Source organism: Bombina bombina, chromosome 10 (genome assembly GCF_027579735.1).
Source record: "Bombina bombina isolate aBomBom1 chromosome 10, aBomBom1.pri, whole genome shotgun sequence".
Taxonomy (NCBI): domain Eukaryota; kingdom Metazoa; phylum Chordata; class Amphibia; order Anura; family Bombinatoridae; genus Bombina; species Bombina bombina.
The window spans coordinates 34,355,481-34,367,854 of record NC_069508.1 but is presented as its reverse complement, the minus strand read 5'-3'; the positions used below and the strand labels follow the sequence as shown (position 1 = coordinate 34,367,854).

General features: G+C 38.6%; 1 protein-coding gene across 1 annotated transcript in view; it reads right to left on the bottom strand.

The window, feature by feature from the left end:
• The window catches only part of XPR1 (xenotropic and polytropic retrovirus receptor 1), a 307,783-nt gene that overhangs the window by 43,756 nt on the left and 251,653 nt on the right, over positions 1 to 12,374 (bottom strand). The window contains exon 11 of the mRNA XM_053693944.1: positions 11,679 to 11,873. Within this exon, the coding sequence (XP_053549919.1) occupies positions 11,679 to 11,873 (195 nt within the window). The remainder of the gene's footprint in view (positions 1 to 11,678; positions 11,874 to 12,374) is intronic.

Sequence of the window (12,374 nt, the reverse complement as noted above, 5' to 3'; positions counted from 1 at the left end):
TCCATCTTGAAAGATGGAACTCTGAGAAACTTGTTTAGACTCTTAAGGTCTAAGATAGATCTGAAAGTTCCCTCCTTTTTAGGGACTACAAACAGATTTGAATAAAACCCCTGTCCCTGTTCCTGTACTGGAACGGGACAAATTACTCCCATGGAAAAGAGGTCTCTTACACAATGTAAGAATGCCTCTCTTTTTATTTGGTCTGCAGACAATCTCGAAAGAAGAAACCATCCTCGGGGGGAAGAATTTCTGAACTCCAGTTTGTATCCCTGAGACACTATTTCCAGAGCCCAGGGATCCTAAACATCTCGCACCCAAGCCTGGATGAAAAAGGAAAATCTGCCCCTTATGAGATCCGGTCCCGGATCGGGGGCAAACCCTTCATGCTGACTTGGAAGCAGCAGCAGGTTTCTTTGATTGTTTTCCCTTGTTCCAAGACAGGTTGGGTCTCCAGGTAGACTTGGAATGCGAATAGTTTCCTTCCTGTTTAGAGGAAGATGAAGAGTTTCCCTTGAAATTTCGAAAGGAGCAAAAATTACTTTGTCGGCCCTTCAGCTTGGATCGTTTATCCTGAGGGAGGAGATGACCCTTGCCTCCCGTGATATTAGAAATAATTTCCTTCAAGCCAGGTCCAAACAAGGTCTTCCCATTGTAAGGAATAGCCAGAAGTTTAGACTTGGATGACACGTCCGCAGACCAAGGTTTCAACCATAATGCCCTGCGGGCTAGGACGGAAAAACCTGAACTCTTAGCAGCTAATTTAGTAATCTGCAGAGAAGCATCAGTAATAAACGAATTAGCTAATTTAAGAGCTTTAATCCGATCCTGTATCTCTTCCAGAGAAGTCTCCGTCTTAAGAGACTCTGCAAGAGCATCAAACCAATAAGCTGCCGCACTAGTGATCGTAACAATGCAAGCAGCCAGTTGTAAAAGTAAACCCTGATGGACATAAATCATTTTAAGCAGACTCTCCAACTTCTTATCCATAGGATCTTTGAAAGCACAACTATCCTCAATGGGAATAGTGGTCTGCTTAGCCAGGGTGGAAATAGCTCCCTCTACCTTAGGAACCGTCTGCCAAGAGTCCCTGACAGCGTCAGATATAGGGTACATTTTCTTGAAAATTGGAGAAGAAGAGAAGGGAATACCTGGTCTCTCCCATTCTTTCGCAACTATCTCCGAAGTTCGCTTGTGAACTGGAAAAACATCCGATTAAGAAGGCACTTCCAAGTATCTGTCTAACTTACTCAACTTCTCCGGAGGGACCACTATCGAATCACAGTCGTCCAAAGTCACTAAAATCTCCCTTAGTAACAATCAGAGGTGTTCTAGTTTAAACTTGAAAGAAACAACTTCTGAATCGGTCAAAGGTAAGGAACTTCCCAAGTCAGAAATGTCACCTTCCGATAGAACCCCTGGGAGGGTACGTTGAGATTGTTATCAATGTATCAGAAACTTCATTGACCCCATAGTTGTCCTTCCTTTTACGCTTGCCTTGAAATGTAGGAAAGACAGATAACGCATCAGAAAGCGTAGAAGACATAACTGCAGCTATGTCTTTTAATGTAACTGCAGCAGAAACTGGAGAAGTACAGGGCACTGCTTGAGCGGGCGATAAGGGCTTTGACGCATGGGGAGAAAGCTGCGGCATACTCTGCATCTCATTATTAGACTCCTGAGAAGCATCCACTTTGTTCAAGGTTTTATCAAAGAAAAACATAATTTATGTAAGAACTTACCTGATAAATTCATTTCTTTCATATTAACAAGAGTCCATGAGCTAGTGACGTATGGGATATACATTCCTACCAGGAGGGGCAAAGTTTCCCAAACCTTAAAATGCCTATAAATACACCCCTCACCACACCCACAAATCAGTTTAACGAATAGCCAAGAAGTGGGGTGATAAGAAAAAAAAAAGTGCGAAGCATATAAAATAAGGAATTGGAATAATTGTGCTTTATACAAAAAAATCATAAGCACCACAAAAAAGGGTGGGCCTCATGGACTCTTGTTAATATGAAAGAAATGAATTTATCAGGTAAGTTCTTACATAAATTATGTTTTCTTTCATGTAATTAACAAGAGTCCATGAGCTAGTGACGTATGGGATAATGACTACCCAAGATGTGGATCTTTCCACACAAGAGTCACTAGAGAGGGAGGGATAAAATAAAGACAGCCAATTCCTGCTGAAAATAATCCACACCCAAAATAAAGTTTAACAAAAAACATAAGCAGAAGATTCAAACTGAAACCGCTGCCTGAAGAACTTTTCTACCAAAAACTGCTTCAGAAGAAGAAAATACATCAAAATGGTAGAATTTAGTAAAAGTATGCAAAGAGGACCAAGTTGCTGCTTTGCAGATCTGGTCAACCGAAGCTTCATTCCTAAACGCCCAGGAAGTAGATACTGACCTAGTAGAATGAGCTGTAATTCTTTGAGGCGGAATTTTACCCGACTCAACATAGGCAAGATGAATTAAAGATTTCAACCAAGATGCCAAAGAAATGGCAGAAGCTTTCTGGCCTTTCCTAGAACCGGAAAAGATAACAAATAGACTAGAAGTCTTACGGAAAGATTTCGTAGCTTCAACATAATATTTCAAAGCTCTAACAACATCCAAAGAATGCAATGATTTCTCCTTAGAATTCTTAAGATTAGGACATAATGAAGGAACCACAATTTCTCTACTAATGTTGTTGGAATTCACAACTTTAGGTAAAAATTCAAAAGAAGTTCGCAACACCGCCTTATCCTGATGAAAAATCAGAAAAGGAGACTCACACGAAAGAGCAGATAATTCAGAAACTCTTCTAGCAGAAGAGATGGCCAAAAGGAACAAAACTTTCCAAGAAAGTAATTTAATGTCCAATGAATGCATAGGTTCAAACGGAGGAGCTTGAAGAGCTCCCAGAACCAAATTCAAACTCCAAGGAGGAGAAATTGACTTAATGACAGGTTTTATACGAACCAAAGCTTGTACAAAACAATGAATATCAGGAAGAATAGCAATCTTTCTGTGAAAAAGAACAGAAAGAGCGGAGATTTGTCCTTTCAAAGAACTTGCGGACAAACCCTTATCTAAACCATCCTGAAGAAACTGTAAAATTCTCGGTATTCTAAAAGAATGCCAAGAAAAATGATGAGAAAGACACCAAGAAATATAAGTCTTCCAGACTCTATAATATATCTCTCGAGATACAGATTTACGAGCCTGTAACATAGTATTAATCACGGAGTCAGAGAAACCTCTATGACCAAGAATCAAGCGTTCAATCTCCATACCTTTAAATTTAAGGATTTCAGATCTGGATGGAAAAAAGGACCTTGTGACAGAAGGTCTGGTCTTAACGGAAGAGTCCATGGCTGGCAAGATGCCATCCGGACAAGATCCGTATACCAAAACCTGTGAGGCCATGCCGGAGCTAATAGCAGAACAAACGAGCATTCCCTCAGAATCTTGGAGATTACTCTTGGAAGAAGAACTAGAGGCGGAAAGATATAGGCAGGATGATACTTCCAAGGAAGTGATAATGCATCCACTGCCTCCGCCTGAGGATCCCGGGATCTGGACAGATACCTGGGAAGTTTCTTGTTTAGATGAGAGGCCATCAGATCTATCTCTGGGAGCCCCCACAATTGAACAATCTGAAGAAATACCTCTGGGTGAAGAGACCATTCGCCCGGATGCAACGTTTGGCGACTGAGATAATCCGCTTCCCAATTGTCTACACCTGGGATATGAACCGCAGAGATTAGACAGGAGCTGGATTCCGCCCAAACCAAAATTCGAGATACTTCTTTCATAGCCAGAGGACTGTGAGTCCCTCCTTGATGATTGATGTATGCCACAGTTGTGACATTGTCTGTCTGAAAACAAATGAACGATTCTCTCTTCAGAAGAGGCCAAAACTGAAGAGCTCTGAAAACTGCACGGAGTTCCAAGATATTGATCGGTAATCTCACCTCCTGAGATTCCCAAACTCCTTGTGCCGTCAGAGATCCCCACACAGCTCCCCAACCTGTGAGACTTGCATCTGTTGAAATTACAGTCCAGGTCGGAAGAACAAAAGAAGCCCCCTGAATTAAACGATGGTGATCTGTCCACCACGTTAGAGAGTGCCGAACAATCGGTTTTAAAGATATTAATTGATATATCTTCGTGTAATCACTGCACCATTGGTTCAGCATACAGAGCTGAAGAGGTCGCATGTGAAAACGAGCAAAGGGGATCGCGTCCGATGCAGCAGTCATAAGACCTAGAATTTCCATGCATAAGGCTACCGAAGGGAATGATTGAGACTGAAGGTTTCGACAGGCTGTAATCAATTTTAGACGTCTCTTGTCTGTTAAAGACAAAGTCATGGACACTGAATCTATCTGGAAACCCAGAAAGGTTACCCTTGTTTGAGGAATCAAAGAACTTTTTGGTAAATTGATCCTCCAACCATGATCTTGAAGAAACAACACAAATCGATTCGTATGAGACTCTGCTAAATGTAAAGACGGAGCAAGTACCAAGATATCGTCCAAATAAGGAAATACCACAATACCCTGTTCTCTGATTACAGACAGAAGGGCACCGAGAATCTTTGTGAAAATTCTTGGAGCTGTAGCAAGGCCAAACGGTAGAGCCACAAATTGGTAATGCTTGTCTAGAAAAGAGAATCTCAGGAACTGATAATGATCTGGATGAATTGGAATATGCAGATATGCATCCTGTAAATCTATTGTGGACATATAATTCCCTTGCTGAGCAAAAGGCAATATAGTCCTTACAGTTACCATCTTGAACGTTGGTATCCTTACATAACGATTCAATAATTTTAGATCCAGAACTGGTCTGAAGGAATTCTCCTTCTTTGGTACAATGAAGAGATTTGAATAAAACCCCATCCCCTGTTCCGGAACTGGAACTGGCATAATTACTCCAGCCAACTCTAGATCTGAAACACAATTCAGAAATGCTTGAGCTTTCACTGGATTTACTGGGACATGGGAAAGAAAAAATCTCTTTGCAGGAGGTCTCATCTTGAAACCAATTCTGTACCCTTCTGAAACAATGTTCTGAATCCAAAGATTGTGAACAGAATTGATCCAAATTTCTTTGAAAAAACGTAACCTGCCCCCTACCAGCTGAACTGGAATGAGGGCCGTACCTTCATGTGAACTTAGAAGCAGGCTTTGCCTTTCTAGCAGGCTTGGATTTATTCCAGACTGGAGATGGTTTCCAAACTGAAACTGCTCCTGAGGACGAAGGATCAGGCTTTTGTTCTTTGTTGAAACGAAAGGAACGAAAACGATTGTTAGCCCTGTTTTTACCTTTAGACTTTTTATCCTGTGGTAAAAAAGTTCCTTTCCCACCAGTAACAGTTGAAATAATAGAATCCAACTGAGAACCAAATAATTTGTTTCCCTGGAAAGAAATGGAAAGTAGAGTTGATTTAGAAGCCATATCAGCATTCCAAGTCTTAAGCCATAAAGCTCTTCTGGCTAAGATAGCCAGAGACATAAATCTAACATCAACTCTAATAATATCAAAAATGGCATCACAGATGAAATTATTAGCATGCTGGAGAAGAATAATAATATCATGAGAATCACGATTTGTTACTTGTTGCGCTAGAGTTTCCAACCAAAAAGTTGAAGCTGCAGCAACATCAGCCAATGATATAGCAGGTCTAAGAAGATTACCTGAACATAGATAAGCTTTTCTTAGAAAAGATTCAATTTTTCTATCTAAAGGATCCTTAAACGAGGTACCATCTGACGTAGGAATGGTAGTACGTTTAGCAAGGGTAGAAATAGCCCCATCAACTTTAGGGATTTTGTCCCAAAATTCTAACCTGTCAGGCGGAACAGGATATAATTGCTTAAAACGTTTAGAAGGAGTAAATGAATTACCCAATTTATCCCATTCCTTAGCAATTACTGCAGAAATAGCATTAGGAACAGGAAAGACTTCTGGAATAACCGCAGGAGCTTTAAAAACCTTATCCAAACGTATAGAATTAGTATCAAGAGGACTAGAATCCTCTATTTCTAAAGCAATTAGTACTTCTTTAAGTAAGGAGCGAATAAATTCCATCTTAAATAAATATGAAGATTTATCAGCATCAATCTCTGAGACAGAATCCTCTGAACCAGAAGAGTCCAAAGAATCAGAATGATGGTGTTCATTTAAAAATTCATCTGTAGAGAGAGAAGATTTAAAAGACTTTTTACGTTTACTAGAAGGAGAAATAACAGACAAAGCCTTCTTTATGGATTCAGAAACAAAATCTCTTATGTTATCAGGAACATTCTGCACCTTAGATGTTGAGGGAACTGCAACAGGCAATGGTACATCACTAAAGGAAATATTATCTGCTTTAACAAGTTTGTCATGACAATTATTACAAACAACAGCTGGAGGAATAGCTACCAAAAGTTTACAGCAGATACACTTAGCTTTGATAGATCCAGCAGGCAGTGGTTTTCCTGTAGTATCTTCTGGCTCAGATGCAACGTGAGACATCTTGCAATATGTAAGAGAAAAAACAACATATAAAGCAAAATAGATCAAATTCCTTATAAGACAGTTTCAGGAATGGGAAAAAAATGCCAAACATCAAGCTTCTAGCAACCAGAAGCAAATGAAAAATGAGACTGAAATAATGTGGAGACAAAAGCGACGCCCATATTTTTTGGCGCCTAAATGCTTTTGGCGCCAAAAATGACGCCACATCCGGAACGCCGACATTTTTGGCGCAAAATAACGTCAAAAATGACGCAACTTCCGGCGACACGTATGACGCCGGAAACGGAAAAGAATTTTTGCGCCAAAAAAGTCCGCGCCAAGAATGACGCAATAAAATGAAGCATTTTCAGCCCCCGCGAGCCTAACAGCCCACAAGGAAAAAAGTCAAATTTTTGAGGTAAGAAAAAATATGATAATTTAAAGCATAATCCCAAATATGAAACTGACTGTCTGGAAATAAGGAAAGTTGAACATTCTGAGTCAAGGCAAATAAATGTTTGAATACATATATTTAGAACTTTATAAATAAAGTGCCCAACCATAGCTTAGAGTGTCACAGAAAATAAGACTTACTTACCCCAGGACACTCATCTACATGTTTGTAGAAAGCCAAACCAGTACTGAAACGAGAATCAGTAGAGGAAATGGTAAATATAAGAGTATATCGTCGATCTGAAAAGGGAGGTAAGAGATGAATCTCTACGACCGATAACAGAGAACCTTATGAAATAGACCCCGTAGAAGGAGATCACTGCATTCAATAGGCAATACTCTCCTCACATCCCTCTGACATTCACTGCACGCTGAGAGGAAAACCGGGCTCCAACTTGCTGCGGAGCGCATATCAACGTAGAATCTAGCACAAACTTACTTCACCACCTCCCTTGGAGGCAAAGTTTGTAAAACTGATTTGTGGGTGTGGTGAGGGGTGTATTTATAGGCATTTTAAGGTTTGGGAAACTTTGCCCCTCCTGGTAGGAATGTATATCCCATACGTCACTAGCTCATGGACTCTTGTTAATTACATGAAAGAAATCCTCCCTCTACAGCTTAAAGCCCTCTCAATGCATGAGGGACAAAAAGGAACAGGAGGTTCCACATTGGCATTCAAACACATGGCACAATTTACATTCTGGATATCTTCTAGATCCATGATAAAACAGAATAATGAAAAATATATATACTGGCCCTTTAAAAAGTATAACGCCTTAAAAACTTATTCAACCACTCTCTATTGTGTTGCAAAGAAGCAAGAGTGTATATGAACTAATACTCGATGAGAAACTGAACCTTAAACAAAACCTATACTGGCCCTTTAAAAGAAAAGAAACAAATACTATATCCTTTGTATTGGCCCCCTAAAAACTTAAAAAAACACACAAGTTTTTAAAACGGAAATACTTTAGTAACTCTTGCACCTCTACGCCTCAACAGCTCCGCTGAAGCGCCTACCTGGTAACCCAGAGTTGAGACCGCTCTTCTGGCAAGCTTAACAACTTCAGCTAGCAATCAAATCACAGAACGCTATCAACCCCTTGCTTTATCAAACCAAGCAGTTCTTAGCGTAACACCCAGCTGGTTATATCGATGTCGGAACTTAGGAAACAACTGCGCGGCGTCACTGAACTGACTGAAGCGCGCAAAAATGAGCCCCGCCCTTCGTGGGCGTCAAAGTCTAAAACCGCTGCACGGCTAAGTTTTAACATAAAACCCGATAGCCCCAGAATCCAGTGCCCGTTAATGCTGCCTCCTTTATCGGCTAAGCCATGTATCACGTAGCCATATTAAAGTCACAAACAAAGAAAGTGAATCCTATATTATACATTATAAATCCAAGCGGTTCTTAAAATTAACCCTTAGCATAGCCCAGTATCGGAACAAAGCCATCATGTGGGGAAGTCCCGTTCTTTAGATGAGACTATGTCCCCAATAAAATAGCCCCAAGCGTGGCCCAAAATCTGCTAAATTCTGTCTGGCAAGAGAGCTCTTTATTGACAGAGCCCATGTTCCCAATAAATAGATACATACTTAAGTGCAGAACCTCTCTGAGGTAAAATTGTCCCTAAAGGAGTCTTCCTTTAGAGAAATAAAGGCTGCACTTACCTCTATGCTGTCCGACAGCAGGGCAGCCTCAACAGGGTTCAGAGGTCCTTTCCCTCCTATAGTCTTGTAGACAAGATAGAGCCTGAGTTAGATTCAGCTGAGGCCATCACAGAAAGGGCAGCATCACAGTATGGGAGGCGCAGTGAGAATTATGTCCCACCAGTTCCCATTGCTCTAAAGCCACCAATAGCTCTACTGTAGAGACCGACATGGACTACGGCTACACCCTGGAAAAAAGTAGCACTCTCTGGCACCACTTTAAAAAATAAACTCTTGAATACACTGCGTTCCTCTGGATCTCACTAATATACTACCTTCCTAGCTTACTCAATTAAAACGTTATCCCCTCAAAAAAACGTTCAAATCACTGAAATTGGAAAAGATCATTTGTAGAGTAGCGCCCCAACTATACTCAGGGCTGAAGGTTAAATAAAAGCACATATAAGTTAAACATATATAAACTCAGTTATAATTTATTTAAAACAAAAATATAAATATATCAAAATTCCCAAATAATGAATTCTTACTTCAAACCTCTGTATATACAAAATATTTATTGAAGCATGATATGTGTCACCTAAAAAATTAAAAATCAATCCTAAACAAATAAATAATCCTAAACAAATAATTTATCTAATAACAATAGTTGTGGCCACAACTTTATATTTATATGATAAAATAGAGTGATATTAATTTCCAAACTCTGATTTTTTATAGGCAGTAAGAGGACTCTTATAAATGTCCTGATTAGCTCACAGTTTGCAATTCTCCTTTTGGAATTTTCTTAAGGATACTATATTCTCAATGTTAATATTAGTGTTGTTAAATAGTTTCAGTTGAGTATATACACACCGGGTAGCGTCACTTTAGCCGTTAGGTTTTCACACTCAGTTTTAGATCACAGAACCAATCAGCTATTGGTATTTGGACAACTCCCTTATTTGAATTTCCAATGCCGGTTAGAAACTTTGCAGAGTTATGGCAATTGTAACAATAATTCTCAGTATTTTTGCAAGAAATTAAGTGTTCTCCTTTGTATCCAAACAGTCTTTTTCTACTATTCACTTTCTAACCGCTTTAACTTTTAAAAGAGAAAAACGCTCTTACCTCGTCTGTGTCTCCTATTTCTCTTAGGCGGCTTCTTAATTCAAGCCTTACCTGGACACTTTTGAGCAATTCTCTGCAGTTATTGGGTATCGTGGAAAGCTGAATAAGTAAATTGTAGTCCTGACAGCTGCAGCTGTCAGGACTACAATTTACTTATTCAGCTTTCCACGATACCCAGGCTTGAATTAAGAAGCCGCCTAAGAGAAATAGGAGACACAGACGAGGTAAGAGCGTTTTTCTCTTTTAAAAGTTAAAGCGGTTAGAAAGTGAATAGTAGAAAAAGACTGTTTGGATACAAAGGAGAACACTTAATTTCTTGCAAAAATACTGAGAATTATTGTTACAATTGCCATAACTCTGCAAAGTTTCTAACCGGCATTGGAAATTCAAATAAGGGAGTTGTCCAAATACCAATAGCTGATTGGTTCTGTGATCTAAAACTGAGTGTGAAAACCTAACGGCTAAAGTGACGCTACCCGGTGTGTATATACTCAACTGAAACTATTTAACAACACTAATATTAACATTGAGAATATAGTATCCTTAAGAAAATTCCAAAAGGAGAATTGCAAACTGTGAGCTAATCAGGACATTTATAAGAGTCCTCTTACTGCCTATAAAAAATCAGAGTTTGGAAATTAATATCACTCGATTTTATCATATAAATATAAAGTTGTGGCCACAACTATTGTTATTAGATAAATTATTTGTTTAGGATTATTTATTTGTTTAGGATTGATTTTTAATTTTTTAGGTGACACATATCATGCTTCAATAAATATTTTGTATATACAGAGGTTTGAAGTAAGAATTCATTATTTGGGAATTTTGATATATTTATATTTTTGTTTTAAATAAATTATAACTGAGTTTATATATGTTTAACTTATATGTGCTTTTATTTAACCTTCAGCCCTGAGTATAGTTGGGGCGCTACTCTACAAATGATCTTTTCCAAAAAATAAACTCTTGATTGAAGAATCTAATCTAGCACCTCACTTTACATCTTCCTATCACTAACGTAGGCAAAGAGAATGACTGGAGTGGGAGGGAAGGGAGGAGCTATATATATACAGCTCTGCTGTGGTGCTCTTTGCCCCCTCCTGCTGACCAGGAGGCGTAATACCACAAGGATGGATGAAATCCGTGGACTCGTGTCTTTAAAAAGAAATTGTATGTTCTTTCTGAATCATGAAAGAGAAAAATCATAAAAGCTATAAATGGAGGATCTAAAGCAAAGATTAAATGCTCCATTTCATTCATCAGAATAAGACAACTTTATATTAACCTTTTATTCAAGTAAAAAAAAACATTTAAATATTGCTCCTTTATCTTTAGTGCTTATTGTCAGTTTAAATTGTAATATTTTAATTTGCTTAATGATGTTTTTTGTTTATTTTTTAAATTTTTGATGATTCAAACTTTTATTTATAGTGTAAAAGTAATATTACATATATCAAACACAAACAGTAACTTTAATGCTAAACAACACTGAGGTTTTTTAGCGATAAAACACAGGCTAAATAAATAGTGATTACTAGGTTTAGATAAAGAAGAATAATCACAGATAAGCTATAGCAGGCGCAGTTTGTCTGACATATAACAATGTATTGCTGTCCATGGCAGCGATCATATTTGTTCAGTAAATAAAACACACAAAGAGGTTAGATTAGTAATTATAATGGAAGGAACTGATTTTAACCTCTATGTGAAAATCTCTCAATGAAATATCACAAATACTTTTTATTTATTTATTTATTTTTCTGCAGTTTAGTCGAAAAAATCAGCAATAACTAAAGGATATTGTGCGTACTATATAGTAAATCATAAACAGAATATACACAGAATAAGACATTATTAGTATACGCAGCATTCCAGGTTATCTTTATGAAATACTGAAGAGCATCAGTAGTGTTAGCTAATATGTCTGTACCATTTATTTACCTTTGTGAGTACTGTAGAGTGCAGCAAACGTGACCATGAAAAAGGTAGTGGCGTATTTGCCAGCATTGACAAGGTGAGGAAACGCACGTTTGGTGTCTCGGTATCGTCGCAGGCACTGTATAAACCGTAGCCAGGCAGGAATACACTGAACCACAGCTCTCACTCCGTAGGAATATGTGTTACACACCCCAGTTTCTGTTATGGGAATGAGGATAAAAAGGACCGTTACACAAAGAATCAAACTGCACAGTGATTGTTTATTTACTTGATATCTACTGCAATCTTTCCACTGCTACCGGATGCTTTAAAAACGAACAAAATTTGTTAACTACTCGCAGGCAAAACTCTAATTATAGTAAGCTCAGGAGCACACACAGGACTTGAGCACTAGATGTATAACATTGTTACAAAGACTGTTGCAATATAGTGCCCAAGGCACGTGCACAACCCCTGAGCATACCTCAGTATACACTCATGAACATTAGATCAAGAGGCAAGTTTAATGACCTAAGTAACATGGAAAGTTGTTTTTAAAACCGTATGCTCTATCAGATACGTTAGTTTCATTTTGAATTCAGTATTACCTTAATAAGTTTGTACCCTAGAACAGTGTTTCTCATCTCCAGTCCTTAAGTCCCCTAACAGGCCAGATTTTCACGATAACTTAGAGCACAGGGGAAATAATCGGCTAACCAG